At 35.6% G+C, this 23,878-nt stretch overlaps 1 protein-coding gene across 5 annotated transcripts in view; it reads right to left on the reverse strand.

Annotated features, from left to right (window-relative positions):
- The window catches only part of Rnf146 (ring finger protein 146), a 108,863-nt gene extending 91,915 nt beyond the window's left edge, over nt 1-16,948 (reverse strand). For 2 of the 5 annotated variants that reach the window (XR_007109485.1, XR_007109484.1), the window contains exons 1-2: nt 16,665-16,916; nt 4,511-4,620 (exon numbers count right to left, since the gene is read on the reverse strand). Coding sequence is in view for 3 of the 5 variants with exons in the window: in XM_047558473.1 (XP_047414429.1) it covers nt 4,511-4,512 (2 nt within the window). In the remaining 2 variants the exon portion in view is untranslated. Of the gene's footprint in view, nt 1-4,510; nt 4,621-15,845; nt 15,865-16,664 lie in introns of those variants that run through there. The other 3 variants (XM_047558473.1, XM_047558472.1, XM_047558474.1) reach the window with 3 other exon arrangements.
- Between the last annotated feature and the right edge of the window lie 6,930 nt (nt 16,949-23,878).

Below are 23,878 nucleotides of genomic sequence, written 5' to 3' on the forward strand. Positions count from 1 at the left end.
TATCAACACTAGTAAGTCTTCTCTCAAAAAAAGACAGACTATAGGATGGTATTAGTGGAAATCTTCAAGGACTCAGATTTCGTTGAAACTTCTTAGATATTTAGTTAAAAGAAAGGTAAAATTATGATAAACACAAAAAATCTTCAGTACATTTAAGAACATTTCAGCCAGCAACAAAAACACAAATCAGATGTTCACCGATGTTTACTTTCACTATGTTCAAATATAAACATGACTATCATTTATTATGTAATATGTGCCAGGCATTGTTTGAAGCTTTATATTTAACGCTTACATTATCCTATAAAATAGGTCAATTATTTTCTTTAACAGATAAGGGAACTGAGGTGAGAAAGTTCAGGTGATGTGTCCAAAGTCACTGACTCATAGTTATTAAATGATTGAGACAGCTTCAAATCCAGGTGATCTGATTTAGGGTCTATTATCTTAATCCTACAGATTGCCTCTGAAATAACTATGGCTATCCAAATACAAGAACCACCACAAATAATTTTAGAAAAGATAAAATTTCAAGAAGTTAACAAGAAAATTTGCAGACTAATAAAAGAATGAAATTTATATCACCTGCTCAAAGAGTAGTTTGTCACTTTCAGTATTTCTCTGTTCCCTTTCTGTTTTGAACTAAGGAAGAAAATATTTCATTATCTATTATGCCTATGGCTCTAGGAAAGAGATACATCGTATTTCCCATCCAAATGTAAGGGAAGAAAATTCATTAACACATGCCTTGCTTACTGGTTTTACTACAGACACAACAGACACCAGAAAGAAATGTTACCTCCAGGAGGGCACAGGTGTATCTTAAATGGATGAATGTACATTTCAAGAAATGGTGCTGCAAAAATCTTGTCATTATGGTATCTTCATAGGTTTAGACATTTACTCTAAATGACAATGGTTCCTAAACATTTTTAGGTCAGTTTATTAGGAATTTGATGAAGTCTTACATCAAATTTCAAGGGGTTAAGGATCTCTATAAAGTTGGTCCCCATATGAATCCCTATAGGAGCAAGAGGAATTCACTGCAAGGTTTTAATTTAGAAAGTAATGGGTTAGTAATTTTTTTAAGACTCTGGACAGCAGTTTGAAGAAAAGTCTGGCAGTGGGGGAGGGCAAAAAACAACAGGAATTTATATACATCCAGGTAGAAATACACAGAATATAAGAAAAGCAAAAGAAATAGAAAAGTATTTGGAGAGTTGCAGCTACTTTTCAGAATTCAGAATTTGAGGAGACTTCTGTCTCAGACATAAGGACTTTGATATATTTATAAGATTTCCAGGAGAAGACAGCTAGATGATAGCTAAATTTACTAGATTGGTATTCTAATCTAGGAAGAAATCAAACTGCCAAAAAACCTGATGAGTCACCAACACAAACATGATTCTTGGAGCCACAAAAATTGATAAATTCCAGGCCAGGTGCAGTGGCACAAGCCTGTAATTCTAGCAGCTGGGGAGGCTGAAGCAGGAGGTTCTCGAGTTCACAGGCAGCCTTAGCAACAGTGAGGGGCTAAGCAACTCAGTGAGACCCTGTCTCTAAATAAAATACAAAATAGGGCTGGGGATGTGGCTCAGTGGTCGAGTGCCCCTGAGTTCAATACCTGGTACCAAAAACACATTGATATATTCCCAAATTAAACTCTAAAGGACAGCAGGAAAAGAGGCCAACCACATAACCTTGGATTACTCTGAAATTTGTAAATGAGGTCTAACAGCCTGCAAGAAAGATGGGGAACAAAGAAAGAATCACCACAAAATACAACAGAGGAGACGTTTGCAAAAAGTGTCAAAGAACTATAAAAGTTTCTATGGTCAAAATTTCAATTGGCACTGAATTGCATGCTGCGAAAACTGATTTGCTATTTTGCTATTTTGATTTCCCAAAAACCACCAAGCCTGCTATGGATAACTTTTAATTTAGCAAAGACATCTTTCTTTCCCTATTCCCCCAAACACTGTTGTAAAACTTTTCCAATGCCTACCTTAAGAGATACTCTGACTCCAATGTCACTGACAAATTACTTAAGCCAAAGATAAATCTTCAAAATCTACCTGTATCTTTACTTTGCTTTATCATCATTCCTCCTAAGAACAGGGTACTGCTGGTTGTTTTCAAAACTAACCCTTCAATTTCTAATGTTAGTACCATCCCCTGACTCCTCCAAGACTCTAATATTTCAAAATCAATTAACATGGTAAATCTAATGAATCTTTTAATGCAATCTTATTCAAAACTATTGCACTAAATGACTTTAACTGCCTATTCTTTTTCTAAAACTTCATACTTTTCATTTCCATAATAGTATTCTCAATTATCTTCTTTCATTTCTTTTTATCTTCTATGGCATCCTTTAAATACCAGTACTTCTCACAAGTGGGTAGTACTATATTCTATGCCTAGACAATCCCCCAAATATTTGACATTAATGTATAGACCTATAGGACTCTCAACATCTAATATCCAGAAATCCCCACCTTAAAGTCCATATTTCTAATTCTGTATTCAAAAAGTCTTCCTTAACATTCTCTGGTACTTGAAATATGACTGAAAACAAAAGTATCTATTCCCCCTAATCTGTATCCTCTTCCTTTGTTTTCTACCTTGGATAACACCTGGAGCCATTCTTAGTGCTACCTTATTCCTTGGCCACTTTTTTATTGTTTAACAACAGAAACTCCTTTAAAATATGTCCCCTTCATTCCCAAAGCCTGTGACCCTAATTCTAGACTCCTAGACACTCTGTACAAAATACTAACCTTCCAACTGATTTCAGTCTTTTCTCCCTCAAATTAATTAAATTCAAATTTCTAAATATTACCTTTCAAGACCATTGATCCAGGCTTTATGCTAAAACAGACTTAGATAAAATCTAGGCTTTACCAAGTATTATTAGTATGTTTACCTAGCATTTTCCAAACTTACATAAAGACAAAAATTACTGAACCCAAGTGTTTTGGTTAGGGTCTCAGAATCTATACATTTAAAAAGTGCCCTAAGATGATTATTCTCAGAGAAACTCAGTACACTGACCCAGGCAAGTAACATAATCTGTTTTTTCATCAGAAGGTAAGGCAACTTACAGTAATAAAATTCAATAACTCAAATAAAACACCCAGTAAGTCCCTGGTAAAATAGTAAGTACTAAATAAACATTTAATTCCCTTTACTTACACTTTTGAAGGCTGCTATATCACTCCTCATTCCTTTGACTTGAAAAATATTTTCTAACTTTCTCTGATTGTTAAAATTATAGTTATTCTTTAAGGTCAAACTAAAAGTTCTTCTGTTCACTCTCAACCACTCGGGATTTACTTCTTACCCTCAATTCTAACAGCACCTTACTGTTACCTCAATATGACATTTGTCCCACCATTTAATTGCTAATGTATATATTTGTCTCACTTACTAGAACACAGTGAGTTCCTTGATGATCAACAGACTACCTGACCAAGAAGATAAAACAAAAGCAAACAAACAAAAAAGTTGAGGTTGGGGATGTAGCTCAGAGGTTAAAAGCACTTGCAAAGCATGTAGAAAGCCCTGCCTGGTTCAATCTGGGGGGTGGGGGATTAGATTAACATAATTAAATAAAAGATATATTTGCTCTGATTTTAAAGAAAAAGGGTTACTGGTATCATTTTTATTTTATCCAATTCTCAACACTAAGAATGATATGGTCATACTTTCAAAGTTAAGTACATAATCAGATACATTAAAAACAAAGAGAGCAAGTTACATGTCAAACTGCAGGAATGTGGAATAGTATCTACAAGGGTTATTTAAACACTATAATCACAAAGCTTCAAAAGTCAGTGAAATATGTGATGATTTTTTTCATGACACCAAGTTGAATAAGGTTCATATCAATTTGAAAGAAAGAACTAATTATGTTTATTGTGGGAAAAGTTACATCAATAACAGACTGCGGTTCAATATGAGCAAGTTCAAGTAATCTAACATTTTATAGCATATTACACAAAAACTACATGACAGGAAAATAAAATTATAAATCAGAGTGAACTGATACGAATAAAAAACAATACTGTACTAGTTTAAAAAAAAAAAAAAGCTATGTTCTGAAGAAATTCCTTAAATTTAGTGAAATAGTTTTTAGTTAACTACTATTTTCATAACCCAGACAGTCTTTCTTAAATAAAAGCAGATACTGTCTAACTGGGTCATTTATTGCTATGTTAAAAAAAGGTAGACCCTAGAGGCCCTGAAGATCTTGCCAGTTTTTCAGTCTTTTATGAGCAAATTCCTGTTTTCAGTTTCACTTCACACAGATTTTTTTCTCCCCCCAGGAGACTACTGGAAGTCTTCATTAATGATAACTTAATGCAAAAATAACTGCTAACTTGATAAAGTATCTAAAAGTCAATACAAAATGCTCATTTGATATAATTAAAACTAAATATAATAGATGACTGACTGTGTTTTAGATCAAGCCACTGCAGCTTTGGAAAAACCATGATGCTATACTTACATTTCTATTACAGATTCCACAGAAGCCTGCCACAAAAATAAAACATCATCTTCATCAGCAGCCAGCCAGCTTATAGTGTATTCTCTTCCACTGCTGGTTCATTCTTTGTTCTACAAAAGAAAAAAATTTCAATATCAATTTCCCTATAGACTAATCAAGATCAACAGAATTAGTCAATTATGTATGACCCTTTCACAAAATTCTGTGGCAAATTTTATCTTTAAAAAAACAAAAAACAAAAAACAAGAATGCGGGTTGGGATGTAGCTCAGTGGTATAGTGTTTGGCTAACATGTGTGAGGCCCTGAGTTTGATCCCCAGTACTACAAAAAAAAGTAAATAAAATTTATTAAAAAAAAAAAGGATGCCTGTTTTTTCACCATTGGTTACTGGACATACTAGCAGAGTAATCAGAATGGAAAAAGAAATTAAAGACACGGAAACTGTTAAGAAATAAGTTTTCAAAAGTGTCTATTTGTACAGATAATAAAATTGTTTCTATTTTCTATAAATAGAAAATCCCAAAGAATCCCCAAGAAGGTTAATAAACAAGTTCAGCAAAGCTGTGATTACAAGTTTCACATGCACACACAAAGTCGTGTTTCTATATACTAACGGTCAACAATCTAAAAAGGAAATCCACAAAGTGATTCCAGCTGTAATAGCATCCAAAGGAATAAAATAGCTAGGAATCAACCAAGGAGGTGAAAGACCTATACATTCAAAATTATATTATCAAAAGAAACGAGAAGAACTAAATAAGTGGAAAGAAAACCAGCCTTCATATATTTGAACACTTAATATGTTAAGACAACAAATACTACCCAAAGTGATCTACAGATTCAACATTAAAAGGACCAATATTACCAAAGGGATCTACAGATTCAATATAATTCCTTTCAAAATCCCAACAGTCTTTTTTGCAGAAATGGAAGAGCCAATTCTCAAATTCATACAGAACTGCACGGAGCCCTAAATAGCCAAACGATCTTCAAAAAGAATAAAAAAGTTGAACAATTCCCACTTCCCACTTCCCAATGTTAGGACACAGCTCCAGTCATTAAGACGGTACGGTGCTGACATTAAAAAAAAAAAGAGAGAGAAAGACATCAATGGAATAGAACTGAGAATCCAGAAATAAACTCATACCCATTGGCAATTTTTCAAAACGGTATAAAATCCATTCAATGAGGAAAGAATATTCTCTTTAACAACGTTGGGACAACTGAATTTCCAAATGCAAAAGGATCAAGTCGGACACTTACTTTACACAATCTGCAAAAATTAACTCAAGGTAGATCAATGACCTAAGTTTCAGAAGTAAAACTATTAGAAGAAAATAGGCAAATTTTCATGACCTTGGAATTGGCAATAAATTCCTAGATATGGCATCAAAGGCATAAGTAGCAAGAGAAACAGATAAATGATATTATCAAAATTAAATACTTTGCATTTCAAAAGACATTGTCAAGAAAATAAAAAGAGTCAGACATTTGGGCACATGCCTGTAATCCCAGCAGCTGTGGAAGCTGAGGCAGGAGGTTCACAAATCAAAGCCAGTCTCAGCCCCTTAGTGAGGCCCTAAGCAACTGAGTGAAAGCCTGTCTCAAAATTTAAAAAAAAAGGGCTGGGGATGTGGCAGTGCCTCTGAGTTCAATCTCTGGTACCAAAAAATAAAAATAAAAATAAAAAAGAAGGTGAAGAAAGTAAAAAAAAAAATCTAAAACGCAGAGGAATTTACAAATGTGTCTGATTTAAAGTTCAGTATTAAAAATTCCTACAACTCAATAACAAAAGAACAAAAGAATTAAAAATAAGCAAAGAACTTGAATAATGACTTCACCAAAGATACACAAATGGTCAATAAGCACATGAAAAGATGCTTAACATTTTATTGGTGATTAATATAGCCACTATAATTTTTAGAAAGACAAAATAAATGTTGGCAAGAATGTGGAGAAATTGGACCCTCAATCATTGCTGTTGAGAATGAAAAACTGTGTAACTACTATAGATAACAATTTGATGGTTCCTCAAAAAATTAAACATAATTACTATATAACCCAACAATCCTGTCCCTAGTTATACATAAAATAACTGAAAACAGGACTTAAGTAGATATTCATATGCCAATATTCTTCACAGAATGATCAGTGAAAAGTCAGAGATGAACCAAAGTATTCCTCAACAGATGAACAAAACATATATAATCATGTTACACAGTAATAAAAAGGAGCAAATGAATTCTTCCAATATGGATTTAATGTTGAAAACATTATGCTAAATTAAATAGTCCAGACATATAGTGATAAACATTGGATTTAATTCAATTTAAACAAATTTTATAGACAGAAAAATTAGGAAGGAGAGAAAGAGGAGCTATTGTCCAATAGTTAAAGATTTTCTGTTTGGAATGATGAACACATTGTAGAAATACATAGCGGGGATGGCTACGCAGCATTGTAAATAAAATTAACTATGCTGGATTATACTCTTAAAATAGTTAAATCATAAAATGATTTTATTTATATTATACCGCAATAAAAATCTTTAAAGTAAAACAAGACCTTTATGGACAAAGTAGTGACAAAAAAGCCAAGTTGCCTATCTTTGACACTGAAATGTATTCAGCAGTCATAGCCTTCTGCAAGAAGTGTGTGCAAATGCAGTGTGAGCACATTAATTACGACTTCCGCTATTTGCATGCCCAAGTTTACAACCTTTAAGTCAAGCTTTTCTGCCTCTTGTCCAGAAAATTCAGAGGCATGATCCAGAATGCCTCAGTCATTAATTTTTTTCTCACTTTATATTTCCTTACACTTCACCATATCTACTGCCAAGAGGGACATCATACTATACAGAACTTCAAATGAAGCACATATGATTAACTGAAGAGATGACAAACCTCACAGTAAGCACAAGATAGGACAGCTTCACTCATCTTTTGGTTCCATGTGCCTCTTATATTGTGGGCATCTATCTCCCCAAGATATCTAGTGTTTAAAAATAAATACTTGTAATATATAAGGCCTCTAAATGCAAGACAGTTTATTCCACTTAATATTTAACAGACCAATAGCAGTTTCAGAACCAGTAAACTTTCAAAAGTAATTGACTAAACAAGGTTTCTAATATGACTTTTTATTTTGCTGACTTTAGACAACACAGGCTCCACTAATATGAAATTCCTCACAACTCTCACTTTGCCCTAAAATAGCCTACAAATTCAATGGCATCACAGAAGACCATTCATGTCCCTCCTGCAGCCTACAAGAAAAAGTGCCATTTTCACACCCACCCAACTGTTTCCTATCTACAAGTCAGGAGGAGACATTCTACTGCCCTAATATCATTACTTAATCCTTGAAGTCTCTCCCACTGGCTACTATACACTTCACAACACCCTCCTGCTACTCTCTCTTCACCTTTAAGGCACTGACTTTATCATTTCACTACTGATCTTCCTCTGCACTCCAATTCTGACATCACTATGAGCCTATTATATACCTGAGAATGAACCATTTAACATCTATCTCAGAGGGTTTTACACTTTCCCCAACCTATGTTCATTAGAATTAATTAACTTATTAATTACAATTATGTTTGCTATAAATGTGCATTTTCCTGCTCAACACCCAGAGATTCTAGGTCAGTGATACTGATGCAGGTAGTCCAAAGAACACAAAACTATCCTCAATTTTCAATTTCTAAAATCCTAAATTCAATTAACTTCACTTCCTCTCAGTAACTAAGTATCATATTTGGAACTGACACCTAAAACTGCTGCCTCTCTGAAGTCATAATTGTACTCAGATCACAAGTTCTGGTCCTTCCAGCTTATTTAATCATTCCCACATCTGCTAATTATGGAGACCTCCAGCTTCTTGACCAAATCCTTTCCTTTATCCAGTTCCTGATCTCATTTCCTTTCCTGCTCAAACTGAAACACAATTTCTTAACCCCTAAGTCCCTCACGGCCTTGTCTCTCATCTGTACACCCCACATACCCCCTCTTTACATAAATGTTAACAGTGAATGTAACACCACAGCTTCGGTGTGTTTATCACCTAAGTGTTGATGGAGGAAAAAAAATCCTCTCACCTCCACTCTCCCTTTCACCCAACCACACCAAATTGTGCCAATTTTTATTTCTAACACCACTGAAAACTATTCTGTACCCCTATTCATTGCTAACACCCTAGGTTAGACACATTTCTCACCTGGTCTACTCTTCAGCAGAAATTGTCTTACTTCCATTATCACTCTCAAATTCATTTAGTGATAAAGGACAAAACAGACCAAATTCCTTCCATACCTGAAGCCCAATATTAGTTCCCTAGTGTGCAAAACAAAGGCAAAGCTCCTTATGACAACAAAGGCCTTAGTGATCTGAATCCTAAACAAACTCTCTACTCTTATTTAACTCTGAGAACTACCATCATAGATTAATACTGTAGTTATGCCAACTTACTCCACCTCCAAGCCTCCCTTTATAATTTCTTTCTACCTGTTATCACAGCATATTCTTTCATAAATGACATTTGTTCTTCAATATATTGCTCAGGCATGATCATCCCTATCATTTTCTTTACCTCCAGAAAGTTAATTGTTCCCTCTTTTCTATTTTCTGTTTTTCTTAAAATATTTCATTGGTGTATTATAGTTGTACATAATGGTGGGATTGTTACACATTTTTGTATGTTTTTGTGAAATTATCACATGCACTGATGGTATTAGTTTTCAAATTCTGATTCTTCTATTAACCCATTAAGTCCCAAGTTCTCAATTCGGTGAATACGTCAACAAAATTGACACAGGTTCACTGAAATATGAACATTTGGTTGAATGTTAAATAGGTTGGAAATCATATTCTAGAACTTATATAACCTTTATTATCTTAATAACAACAATACTGATTATCCTATAAATAGGACACTGCAACAATATAATTTTCTCAAGCATTCATAAAAATGTTTTCTGTTAACATATTCTTTGGAATTCAAAAATATAGGTTATAACTCGTAAACAAATAACCACAGTAGCAAAATGTTAAGAATTTATCAGGCAGCAGTGCAGTACCCATTACTATACAGTATACATTATTCCAGAGTCTTATATATAGGACAGATACTTCTGAAAACTGATAATCTAAAATACTATGCATTCCTTGAAATAAAATGACTAGTCTAGAAATGAAATAAAATGACAATGAGTTCTAGTTTCTAATTCTGGAATATGTTTTCATGAATGCATTTCTTACATTTGTATCAGTTATACAAGCAACATTGGTTCAGTTGAACAATGAGTAAAAGTAACTTTTGCAGTAAGGTTTATGCCACTTTCACAATGAAATTAAAAATATTTTTGAACCCACATATTCACCTATTACTTTTCTCAACAGAACTTTAAAAACAATATATATTTCAAAGTTACCAGAAGCAGTATATTTGTTACTCAATTTAAGCTTTTAATAGGTGTTTCACAGCTGGGATGATAGGACAAAAAGAGTTAAAAAATAAGCCTCATGAAGATAGGACCATTTTTATATCTTTAAGTGGCTAGAAAACTGCCAATCATTTTTTATTTGAATTGGGAGCTATTACATAAATGAAAAGTTAACTTTCATTTATGTGAGTAAATTTGTTTACTCACATAACAATACATGTGTGTTCTGTGAACAAGGCACCCAGCTGAAAGCTACAGAAGATGTCAAGATAACTAATTCCTTTTAAGAACTTAAAAATTTAAGACAGGGTGTGAAATATAACTACATTTACAAATGAAGCTTCAAGTCAACTTTATATCTTTTGGCAAGATATATCTAACTATTATTCCTGGTAGTGAATTCTCCAGAAAGCAGATAAAAATTCAGTGATAAGCCAAAATAGTTTCTAGATAGCCAAAACAGCTTCACAAAGCTCTTTCTCTAGGAATAAAGGTAAGGATGACCATACAAGATGGTCTAGCATTTGTCCAGCAGAGTCCTTTGTTTCAAGTACCCCAGTTTGGAAAATGAATTATATAAACACCCTATTCTTCATGCATAAGGTATTTGGATCATCCTTCAAAAGTCAATTTACACTTTACTCCCATTCTGAGATCAAGTTTTTTGGTATAAAAACTACTGATGGAGACTGCTGTTGATCATTAGCATTAGTTGGTCATTAGCAGTGCTTCCTTGTTCCGCAAGTTTTTTAAAACACTTTGATCATTCATTTTAATTTCTTATTCTATGAACATTTGATTGAATGTTAAACCTGATCTGGCAGATTTAACTGCCCATTTCTTTTAAAAATCTTGTTAGATCACTGTTTATATTTTAATAATTTAATTCTTATTATTATTCTTATTGATTCTTGCTTATTCTTATCTTGTTCATAAATATTTTAACTATGAAACAGATTGATGCTTAAAGGAACCTAGGTTAACTGAAGCAAAGTAACTTTGAAATAATACACAGGGGGGTGGTATGAAAAATGGTGGAATGAGACAGACATCATTACCCAATGTACATGTATGATTACACAAAGGGTATGAATCTACATCGTGTACAACCACAGAAACGAAATGATGTACCCCATTTGTGTACAATGAATCAAAATATAGTCTGTAAAAAATAGATAAAAAAATAATAATATACAGAAATTTTCTAACTATTCTCTATTTGGGTAACTAAAGAAGTTCTGACCTTTTTTTACATAGCTAAAAAAAAGTTGTAGCCACATTGAAGTAAAAGCTTTTCTACATGTACACTAGAACAAGTTATTTTTAAAATGTTTAGTTTATACAAGGTATGGAGTTCTCTCATTCTGCTTTCCTTACTTATAGACTAATAACTGAATTCAAGTAATTCACTTATCAACAAAATAATATATTCTCTGAAGAAGTCCTTGAAAAAACGAACTTAGGAACAGAGACCTATTCACATGATATATGACAGCACAGCATCTACTATAAACATAAGACACTTTTCCACAATCTCCTCCTCTTCAATGAATGAAACACTCTCACCCTCAGATCCCTCTATTTTAGTTAGGTTTTGTAAACAAAATCTATCAGAGAACATAATCCCTACTCCAGTATGACCTTTCCTTATATTCACTAATACCCTTTTCTAGAAAACACAAAAATATTTACCTAGCCTAATATTTCTTCCTTATTTTTATTTTATTTATTTATTTTTAAAATTCTGGCCTCATGTAATTGTCAGGACTCTTTCAGAAACTCTTCCACCAATCTTTAAAATCTTGATGCTTTTCTTCCTTCAAAGTCCCCCCCCCCCCACATAAGGGAGTTTATTAAGCAAACAGTGTGTCTCCCTGCAGGGTAAGAGAAAAAATGAGAGGAAAAGAAAGAGAATGAGAAAGAGTGCGTGGTAGAGTGTGAAAGCCAGGAGGATAGAGAAAGTGAGGAGGAGAGACAGAAGAAGAATGAGAAAAGGAGATTTTTTTGGTTTTTGGTACCAGAGATTGAACCCAGGAATACACTTCACCACTGAGCCACATCCACAGCCCTTTTTATATTTTATTTAGAGACAGGGTCTCACTAGGTTACTTAGAACCTTGCTAAATTGCTAAGGCTGGCTTGGAACTCAAAATCCTCCTACCTCAGCCTTCTGAGCTGTTGGGATTATAGCTGCTGGGTGTGCCACCACACCCATTTCCTTCAAAGATCTTTAACAATAAAGTAAATTCAATTACTACCTATTTTCTTGATGTATTCTTAAAAACACTTCTAATTATGCATTATCTTTAAAAAATAATTTGTAGGTCAACATAAATTGGTCCTTCTAGATTGAGGTTTAGTAATATTAACCAGCCAATAAACATGATTCCAGCTAAAAAAGCAGACAAAACTTTATAATTGTAAAACAGGACTCATGTGGTATCCCTAAGAATGCATATATAGCATATATAATATTACTGAATATTGCAAGTTATGATGACATTTTAAATTTCTATCTCATGGATAATTTCAAAGTAGAGGCTAAATGGATAATAGAAGTTGGGGGAAGGAAAATAAACTAAAGTGTCAACAGAAACCCAGATCCTAACTATGCAAACCATGGTTCCTAACCAGCAGTATCAGCATTACCTGGGAATTCTCACAAATCTGAAGCTCTACCCCAGACCTAAATATCAGTTCTCCAGGTGATTTAAAGGCTCTTTTAGTCTCATTGTATCACTGCATCCTCAAAACCACCTGCAAAAAAATGACTAATACCCATTTTACAAAAGAAGAACCCCAAGCTCAAAAGACTAAAAACTGACCCAAAGTCACAGAAGTATTAATACCGTTAGATAGGATTCAAACTCAAGTATACTGGTGTATTTTAAAAAAAAAAAATCCTTTCTACCACATACTCTCTCTCTCAAGGAAAAGAACTAGAATAGCACTAACAAACATTTTGTAAACATATATGTAATTTCAAGTCTAATACAAAGAAAAGGTAACATTAACTTAAAATTTTTATTTAAACTAATGCATCTACAATGTTACCTTGTTTTAGTATGTAGTCAATGTAAAGAAATTATTGAGATATATCCTGAAATTCAATGTGTATTTTACATGTAGCACAATTCAGACTGGCCACATATCAAGTGATCAATAGCTCCATGTGGTCAGTAGCTACCATAATGATCAATGCAGATCTAGAATTTCTTGCATGTCAACATTTTTTTTTAAAACACAAAACTGGCAAGTTATTACAATAATCAATAAAAAGAAAAAAAATGAACTCCATGTTAGATTTAAAAAAAGAAAATTGCATATTCTATTCTGATCAGTTAACAGGTTTAAGTGGGCCCAATTCTGCCAAGCTGATCCATCAACAGAAACCTCTACAGAATATAATTTTAAATGGACACAAAATAGGCCATATATGTAAAACTCGGAACAGTCATGTGAAAAAGCCCCAAATCTTCCACATTATCTGAAAGTGACAATTTTTTAAAAGTAGAGAGAGTGATGCTTCTATTTTATTCAAAATCAGGAAGTAAGATAGAATAGTATAATTTTAACCATAGGCCCAAAAATAATTAAACAAAAATAATTTGCATACACATAATTCTGCTGCAATGAATGATTTGTAAATTACACACCAGACTCAATATGATGATCTATTTAAAAAGTAACATAAGACATTAGATAACAATTGTGAGAAAAAAGAGGTGACAGATTAATTTATAACTACATAAAAGGGTTTAGATATTATCAGTGATTACTTAAAAATTTTTACACAACCAATTAAATAAGAAGTACAACTGAAAATGAAGTAATATTGTATAGTTTAAAATTTGTGACCAGCCAAGAAATTCACACTATTATTTGAATAGTTATTTTTTATGAAAATATCTAGAAAATATCTAGAAGTCCAGTTTTCAAGTCTGTCACAAATTTTTTTTAAAACGTCATTTTCCCCAGATAGCAAATCCAGATGATTACCTTTTAAATATATATATATAATGTATAAATAATATGTACAATATTATATATGTATACACATTCTCACACAAGAGAAAAAGGAATATAGAGACCAGGTTTGATTTAGCAAATAATTCTTAACATTTCTTAAGAGTTCCAAATTGAGAAATGTAACTAAATGTCATAATGTATCTATTTTTAGCCTTTATCACCCTTGTTAAAGACCAGCTTACAAAAAAGCACAAGTCACACTTGGAAGACAATATATATTTCAGCTAAATGGGGTCCAATACTTTACTTTAAATAATTCTTTCCCTATTGCATTTATTTCCTTTAAAAACAATCTATTTACTCCCTTCACAATCTAAATACTTAAGCATTTAACCTTTACACTGTTCCTTTCCAAAGTGGGGCTTGCATTATGTATACATGAACAAATACTGTCTTTTAATTATGTGGAATATAGAAGGTTCATGGCCAGTACCATTCTGTAAATAAGAAAGTCTCTCACTAATTAGATGTGTGATCTTGGTCAAGTCATCACTCCCATGTCTTTGTTACTTCTACCTACTCTATAATTCTATAATTCTAAGTGCATTAATTAATAGGCATTTAACAACATGTTCTGTTTTAATTAACCCAAAAGATAATATGGCATGAACACTAAACATAATCCAGAAATAGGGATAGGTGGTCGTAGCCCAATGTTAACAGGTTAATTTCTATACTCACAAAGATTGTTCCTAATTCACCCTGTGGTTTCACAGATTCCTTAATCAAAAGACAACCAGCAAGAGAAAAGTCTCAGCACTTTTCATTACTAACACTGGAGGAAAAAAACAAGTATTCAAATACCCAAATAACAGTTTGTCAGGAATTTCATGCAAATAAAGAAAATGATATTCTTTAAACAGATCATTGTGAAATGATTTAATCCTATCATTTTCCTCTTCTAAATCAAGAAATCATGTTGGACTTTTTCAAAAAGTCTGCTCCTTTCTTCTGACAATTCAAGTCAGTGAAAACTGAAACACTTTACCAGATTTCTCCTAAAAGAAAAATAAAATGTCATTTCCTTTTTAATCCCTCTTGTTTAATGACCAGCTATTTGGAGAAAGTCTTCCTGATTATTATAATTCTGCTTTCTTAATGACCAGCAAATAAGAGAAACCCTCAAATGTTTAAGTACCAGTCTTTTCATTCTACCCACAACTTACACTGGCACATTTTGACATGTAAATTTTAAATCCAAGTGCTCCAATTTAAGACACCCAAAGGCCAAAACAAAAACGTCCAAAATCTATTTTTAGAGTGGCATTCACTCTTTAGTTTTCTCCTTAAAATATGATTTACTTGACCTATTTTCATTTGTTTTTACAGCACCCAGACACTGAACAATGTGCTAGTCAAAAAAACCAGCAAAGCCAAAATCACAAATCCTGTTATTTTGTGTGGGTCATTTTCTTCATGTCCTAACATGCCCCGTCTTTTTGAAGTCTAAATCCAGTCATTTACTAAAATGTTGTAGATCTTCCAGATTTTGTAATTACATACTGCTTTCAACGTCCATGTTATATGTTCACATCCCATTTGAAAGGTACACGTACATACACACACATACACACACACACACACACACACACACACACGGGGGTGGGGGGCTGGTACCTGAAATGTCAATCATTCAAAGAACAAAGCCTTTCCTATCCTATATTGGCTTTCTTCTCCCCTCAGTTCTACATTATTTAAGTAGTTTTAAAACCTAACTTAAAATGTTCAAAACCTGGAAGTATGGGCTCACTAAAATAGCACTTAGACAAAATAAAAAACATACACCAGAAAGATTCACAAGGAAAAAAAAAAAAAAATAGTTGCCAGAATATGTGGCAAAGTTACAGTCGTACAGAGTTTACCTGTGAGGAGGGCTGTTCCATCTCCACACTAAAAAACAATGTTACAGCATTTCTTTAGAAGTCTTCAGAAAATAAACTAGCCACAACAATGGAAGACCATACTCTTAAACGGGATGAAGAGTAGGGAGAGATCTCCGCACCCAGAAACCAGAACAAAGCAACAACCTCAGCTTTTAAGATGCACAAGAGGCTGTAGAGGCACAACGGGCATTCTGGACACATCCCCTCATTATTCCAAAGCTTTAGAAATTGTCAAAACAACTAAGAAAATGCAATGCTGGGTTTCAACAGGGCAAGGTGGAGGGATTGCTCTCTAGGTATTAAGCAAGACCCAGAGGCTGAGTAGAAGGAGGGAGGGAGAAGAGAAAGCAGCCGCCAAAGACTCCAAGACAAAATGCAGGGGCTGTGCGCCCTGACTCCGATCTGACCCAAACTGTGACCACACGCGAAGCAGGGAGCAGGATACTCCCCAACCTGTCGCAGCCCCTAAACCTTGAGGCCAGAAGATGCCCGGGTAGAGGCCTGACACCACCGCCGATGGGAAGAAGGACCCGCGGCCACCCAAGGCAGCGGCGCGGACCGGGCGGAAGAGGCTGCGCAGTAATGGCCGCTGCTCCGCCTCTCGCACCCCGGTGGCGACCAGCTTCGGCCGTCGCCCAGGGCAGGGGCTGCGGCGCCCGCGGGCAACGCAGCGGCCGTCACAGTCTTCTTGCCTGCGACAGCAGCCAAAGCGGGGGCGACGGAAGGGCTGAGCTGTCCCCACCCGCCTCCGCGCGGACAGCCGGGACCGCGCCGGCCCAAGGGCGTCCATCTACGTACCGGCCTCTGACCCCGCCGCCGCCGCCCCTCTGAGGCCCCGAGCGCAGGGCCGACCCGAAGTGCGTCGCGGCTGGAGGTGACACGGCGGGCTATGCCACCTCTCCCCGAGTTAGGGTCCCCCAGTGGCTGGCTTTCACCTTGCCCCCTGCGAGGGCTTCGCCCCGAATCCCACCTCTCCGGCCACAGCCGCGGCCACCTCGCAGTCTTTTCTCTTCGGCCTCGGAGCCCGCAGCGGACGGGGACGCGCGCGGCCGTCACGTGACCGCTCGGCGTTCGCGGGGGCGGGGCCGCGCGGGGAGGGAGCCGCGCCTCGCACCCGCGCGCGCGCGTGCGCGCGCGCCGGCCGGGCTTCTGTCCCCACGCTCTGCTTGGGTGTGCTTCTCCACGTGCTGCAGCTTTCCTGAGGGTCGGGTGCTGCAGTTTCGCTTACCAGAGCCTTCTAACTGATCCCAATTTTGCTTTCCTTGTGCATGTTAGCGCTGGAGGCCCAGGAAGAATGCAGAGCCACCTGAGAGAGATTTGGGGTGGAGCAAGTAAAACCCATGTACAACCAGGAAGTGCTGCTGCTCAGCTTTGTGACCCCAAAGAAGCTCTTGCGCGCCTACCCGAGTTTCGGTTTGAAAAGCCTCTGTGGCAAAAGTACTGTTCCTTTCAAGAAAAACGTAAAAACAAGGCAGGGAGGGCAGCCCACTGCGACGTTCCAGTTTATTCACCTTCTGAATGGTCCAGCAATTTAATAGGGAGAAATAAGGATCTTACTACCCTTTTGGACTTATTTTTCCGAACAAAATAGGGCATGAGAAACGGGACGAAGAAATTAATCAGCATAAGAATCTAAAAGAAATGGGTTATTTCCGTGGCAAGGGTGTATTTTTGTTTTCATTTTTTATGGTGCTAGGAAGGAATGTGGTCTTATCAAAACTCCAGCAGTATTCTCCATTTCGTTTTAGCACGCACAATGTCTTTTCAGAACTCAGCAATTTTTTTTTTAAATTTTGAGTTGTAAATGGACACAGTACCTTTATTTTATTTATTTTTTTATGTGGTGCCGAAGATTGAACACAGTGCCTCACGTGTGCCAGACAAGCTCTTCACCATCGAGACACAACCCTGGCCCCAATTAATCTTTATTTTTAGTTAAATGAAGAGAATGAAAGAGTATGGCTTTTTATATTTAGAAGAGCTTATATTTGAGCATTGTGTAACAGTATCTTCCTTACATTGGTGTTGCTTTTTTATTTCATTAACTCATTCAGGATTGAAAATTTTCAGGTTCTTTATATGTACAGAAATATGTACATTTTCTTATTTCTCTGAAGTCAACTTATTTCAGGATCCATATTCTTATATGTCAATATGTAAATGCCTCTTTAAGGGTGCCATTTACTTAAGTGATGTTTTCTGCCAGTACTCTTTTTCTTATAACCTCTATAAATGTAGAAATATTGAATGTCTGCCCTCCAGATTTGAGATTAGTTCCCTGTCATTTAGCCACCAGGTTTTACCCGTCCTCCCACACAGCTCATGAACAGATAATAGCAAAATTGTGATCGGTATTGAAGTTTCCAGCTTAAAGAGATAATACTAACTACCAATTTGCCAAGCATTGCCCTAAGTGCTTTACACACATAAACTGTTTTAACCCCCATGGTACCGTATGAGTAAGGTCATATGTAGTCTTATTTTAAAGAAACAAGCACACAGATGGGGATTTGAATGGCAGAGACTATAATAGTTTACCTAGTCAATCCAACCCTTCAAAGAAACAGATAATAAAAGGTTAAATGACTTAAAGACCTTGATAGAGCTGCAATCAGAACATTAGTATGTTTCCTAATCCATAAATGATTCTAATCTAGAAAGGTTTTTGTATTTTTTATATACTCTGGATCCATATTTAGAACAGATTCTGGGAGGGGGGAAAGAGAGGAGAGAGAGAGAGAGAGAAAAACAAAGAGAGGGATGTAGCTTAGTAGTAAAATACCCCTGGGTTCATTATCCAGTACCAAAACAAACCACCAAAACAAGAACAGATTAAATAAATTATATTCTGTGTTTCAAAAGATGTAAGACAGGGATTAATCAGCAGAGATTTCACTAAAGCACGCCTCCAGGCTTCAACTTCTTTCTCATGCCCATAATCTTTATTTCAGTAAATGGTTCCATCTTGCCTTCTCCAAACCTATTTTTAGTCCTTCTCTCTTTTATCCCATATTTATTTTGTAAATAATCTGTTGGCTCTTCCTTCAAAATGCATTCAGGATCTAACTTCTGAACACCTCTACTACAATCTATATTATCTCTCACTTGGATTATTACAGTACCCCGCCACCCCCCAACTGATCAATTCTCAACACAAAAGTCAAAATAAACTCATTAACAAGGAAGTGATGTCATACCATTCCTCTTGTTCAAAGTCTCCCATGGCTTCCCAAAACAAAGTAAAAACAAAAACCTTTACAATAGCTTTACATCCTCCCCTCTTTACCTCTCTGACCTCATGGACTACTCACTCAGCTCTGGGTTCCTGCAGGACTGTACGCAAACTCTCAAAGCCATATTTTTTGCTGTTGCTGTTTCCTCTGCTTTAGACACTCATAATGACTTACTCCCTCCAATTGTGTTCAGATGTCAACTTTTCAGTCAGTCCTTTACTTCCCACCCTACTTTAAATCCTAACATCCCCCAAATTTCTTATTACCACCATTATGTTTTTTCTCTAATACTTACACAATGTAATATATGGTTTGTTTGGCTTATTCATCTTTATTAGTCTTCTCTAATACATAAGATTTAGGAGAGCAGAAATGTGTGTTCTATTCTGTATCCAGATTGTGAGGAACAGTGCCTGCTACAGTCTTTGTAAATATATGGAATGAATGAATTAATATGTGCATACACTTGAGATTGTATGTGTATGTATATACACATACATTAATGTACTGATATATAAAGGAATAAAAAGTGAACTTATTTGTCAGCAATTGCATATAAAGAGAATTGAATGCATAGGATACTATACACCTCACTTCCACCAGCTGTCTATAAGGGTAATAAATTTCTATCTTTGCATGACACAAGGCAAAGATACATTCAACATTGTTGGAGCATTTTAAGAATAATTGGTTTCCACTAATTGTTAAAGACCCAAACTTTCAAATTACTTACTTAAAGAAATAAATCAGAGCCTAAAAGAGTCAATATATCTCTGTAATAATGTTCCTGTCTTTATCATTCTGTTTTGCTTTACTGAAACAAAGATAAAGGAGTTGCAACAGACTGCTGGGAATTGTCCATTATTTATAGCTTACTATTTTCCACTAGCTCATGGAATACTTGCATGAATACCACACACCTCCTCCAGGGCTGCTCTTTCCCATTCTGTTCTCCCAACACCTGACATAATCTGATGTTATTTATTTTACTTAAAGATCAAAGTATTCTTTTATTATTTGCTTAATATCTAAATAAATCCAGGAAAATAAGAATGAGAAAAATCATATAATGTCACAGTGCAGCATATATTGATTTAGCTAGTATCAGGCAGTAGTTTTCAAAGTGTTGTCTAGTGACCCTGGGGGTACTTGTGACCCTTGCAAAGGATCTGCAAGAGGAAAATTATTTTCACAAAACAGTTTGGATCTGGAATGTTCCCCCAAAACACTCATTGGAGTAAGATTCAGAGTTGAGACTTTTAGGCAACAATTAGGGCTCTGACCTCATCAGTGGATTAATCCATTTGCTGCATTAATCCATTGATAGCTGAATGGACTACTGGGTGGTACCTGGGCAGGTGGGGCATGGCTGGAAGAAACAGGTCACTGGGGGCATAGTCTTGGATTGTATCTATCCCTGGTCTCTTCCCCTCTCTTTTCTTCCCAGCTGACTTGAGCTAAGCAGCCTTCCTGTGCCATGTGCTTCTTCAATAATGTTCTCCCTCATCAACCAAAAGCGATAAAATCCTGCAATCATGGACTGAACCTCTGAATCCGTAAGCCCAAAATAAACCTTTTCCCTTTTAAGTTATTCTAATCTGGTATTTTGGTCATAGTGACAAAAAGCTGACTAACACATAAAACACTTAAGTCTCTGGTTGTCCTGTTCAGTTGTACTCACTCTCTCTCCAGAGGCTATATGATGTCTAGTGTAAAGTTTGAATATAGAACTAGATGTGAAAATTTATTATTAAGTCAGACATTAAAGAGGCCTGTAAAACAAAAATTAATGTCATTCTATTCATTTAATTATCGTTGTTTTGGTAAATATAGTCATTGTTTATGAAATGACATGTATGCAACTATGTTAACGCTTAATGAGTCTAGTCTTTTAAAATGAATTAGTAAATATTTTAAACAGTTCTCAGATTTAATTTCTAATTTGGAAAATATAGGTTAACATACTAATAAAGGTTCTTTGGGGTCTTCTATAATTTTTAAAAATTTAAAGGTATCCTGAAGCCAGGTGTGTTGTCTCATGCCTGTAATCTCAGCAATTCAGGCGACTGAGGCAGGAAGATGGAGAATTCAAAGTCAGTCTCAGCAACTTAGTGAGGCCCTGAGCAACTCAGTGAGATCCTATCTCTAAATAATATACAAAAAAAAAAGGGCTGGAGATGCAACTCAGTGGTTAAGTGCCCTTGGGTTCAATGCTCTGTTCCAAAAAAAAGGTATCCTGAGACAAAAAGTTTGTCAACACTGGTCTGGGGATATTTTATAGCAACTATCAGCTAGGGGATTTTTTTTCCACATGCCAGCAATCATCAGATAGCTATGGACATAACTTTTACATATGTCTGGAAACAGAACACACAAGATTCAGGAATGTACCAGTCATTATAGCTAGCAGGTGAATAGAAATAAAACCAAGAGAGTTTTGGAAAGCAAACGAGTTGAAGATTTTGCTTCCAAAACTGATACTTTGCTTGCTCTCTTGTCTTATCATTTAATGTTGCTGTTCTTACAGTAATCAAATGATACATGTTTTTAAGCAGAACTACTTTGTCAATAATAGGCTACAAGCAAGTTTTGCTAGTGTTTTTCTTTTATTTAATGTGATTATCCATTCTCTTTCTATGCATAGTTCTCAATTTCCTACTCCAGCCTCAGAAGTTAAAATTGAAACATGACAATGTATGCCCAGGAAACAGCCCAATATAAACACAGTCCCTAAGTCAAATCTTATAGTTTGACTATGAGGTCAAATATGCCTTTCTTAACCCTAGTTCTATATGTATAAGATGTCTGTATTGATTTCTTGATGTCTTATTTTTTACAATATTAGCTATTAATGCATTAAATGTTCATGCTTATTGCATTAAATGACATGATCTCTCCTTATGGGTAATATTGAAAGATAGGAGTAAATGCTCTATTTTATTTTTTAACAACAGAAAAAAAGTTTCTTTTAAAGCTAGTTTATTATTTTAATAAGATAGTCTCTTAAGATATTCTGTTACATAAAGGAAATAGCTTATAGACATGAAAGTGGCAACTATGTTTTGCAAAGTCACATTTTAAATAAATAGTCAGGATTTTAGAATCAGTTTTAAATGGTTTTTAAAATCATATGCTTTTAAGTTTATATATAGAATTATATGCATATCTAATATTGATTTAATACACTTTTAACCTAGGAACTTGAAATACCTTCACAAAATCTATCAGTAAGGATCCTGTTTTGGAAACTGAAACCACCTCAGGTATTTCAAAGAAAGGGACTTAAAGTCACTGAATTGGTGGCCAAAAATGTCAGAAAACTAGAGGATCCAAAAAAGAAAGATGAGAATACTCTGAAATAAGTGATTGAATAAGTGACTTGCTCTTCTAAGGCTGGCAGAATAAAGGATTTAGTTGTATTCATGTGAGTTCCCCAAGGTTGCTGGAGTTTTTTCTTTTCTTTTTTCTAAACTGCTATAATGGGAATCCAGGGCCCCATATCCTCACAGAGGCTGCAAGAGCCCCGGAACTCATGGTCATAGTCACCTACTACTTACTATGCCAGAGCCAGAATCTGTCTTTTCCCTCCCACCTTTTTGCATTTGTATACCTCTCATTGCCAGACCCAAACAGGAAATCAGCTGTCAAAAGATTTTCAAAAATAACCTTTTCTAGCTCCCTTAGATATAAAGCAGACTAGGGAAATGCCAGTATGTGGTTGGGCATCAAGTATTTAGTTCACAAAGGTTGAAAATTGATGAATTATATTGTTTCAGATGATATTCTGAAATATGGAAAGAATTGCAAAAGTTAACTGACTATTTTGAATGAACAACTGTTACTTTTTCACAATAATAGTCCAGGTCCATGAATACATTTATCATTTTACTGCAAATACAACTGAAACTCAGAAAGGTTACCAGTGTCACAAGTAGCCCAGCATAGATTCAAGATAAGCAGAGGGAGCCTGGCTGAAAAGAAGTATGGACATGAGTTAATAAAGAGTTCATAAAGCCATGAAGAGTCCTGGGGTCAGAAGTGCCATGAACTAACTCACACACACTTCTTATTATCCCTACTGCTCAATTTTCCTTTATGTAAAACAGGAGTTCTCTTGGATTCCAAGTCTTCATACTTGACAGGGACTTACACCATTGACTTTTCTGATTCTCAGACATGAAGATTTGGGTTAAAACTGCATCACCAACTAACTGCAGATTGTGGGACTTCTCAGCCTCCGTACTCATGTGAGCCAATCTCTTTCTGTGTATCTATGTATATCCTACTGCTCTGTTGCTCTGGATAACATTGACTAATTATATCCATTGTTCCTGATTTCCATTAGGAATCCATGAGATTCTGGGAAACAACTCTTCTAATTTTGTAAATGGAATATGTAAAATGGATTAAGCCAGTTAGTGCATACCAGCCTCTGGGCTAATGACTGTAAAGATGTGGACTTTTGATACAAGACAATGTTATCATGTGCAATTCTATGACTTTTGTGATACAGACCCTCTCCTCCTCTTGATGGCATCAGGTGCAGGTGTCACACAGGAAACTGGCTCATTCATATTGCACTGTAAGGAAAGCCAACTTGAAGTTGAAACTGATATATGGAGGAAAACAGGACTGAGAGAATGGAGTGGGTTTAATGAAGCACACCTAAAATTGACTTGTACTTCTCAAGTGTGTGAGCTCATACAGCTCCTGCTGTAGTATGGTTTAGAAATATCTCCCAAAAGACTTGATCCTTAGTTTGATGCTGTTGGAAGGTGG

The sequence above is a fragment of the Sciurus carolinensis genome, chromosome 7, assembly GCF_902686445.1.
Source record: "Sciurus carolinensis chromosome 7, mSciCar1.2, whole genome shotgun sequence".
Classification (NCBI taxonomy): Eukaryota; Metazoa; Chordata; class Mammalia; order Rodentia; family Sciuridae; genus Sciurus; species Sciurus carolinensis.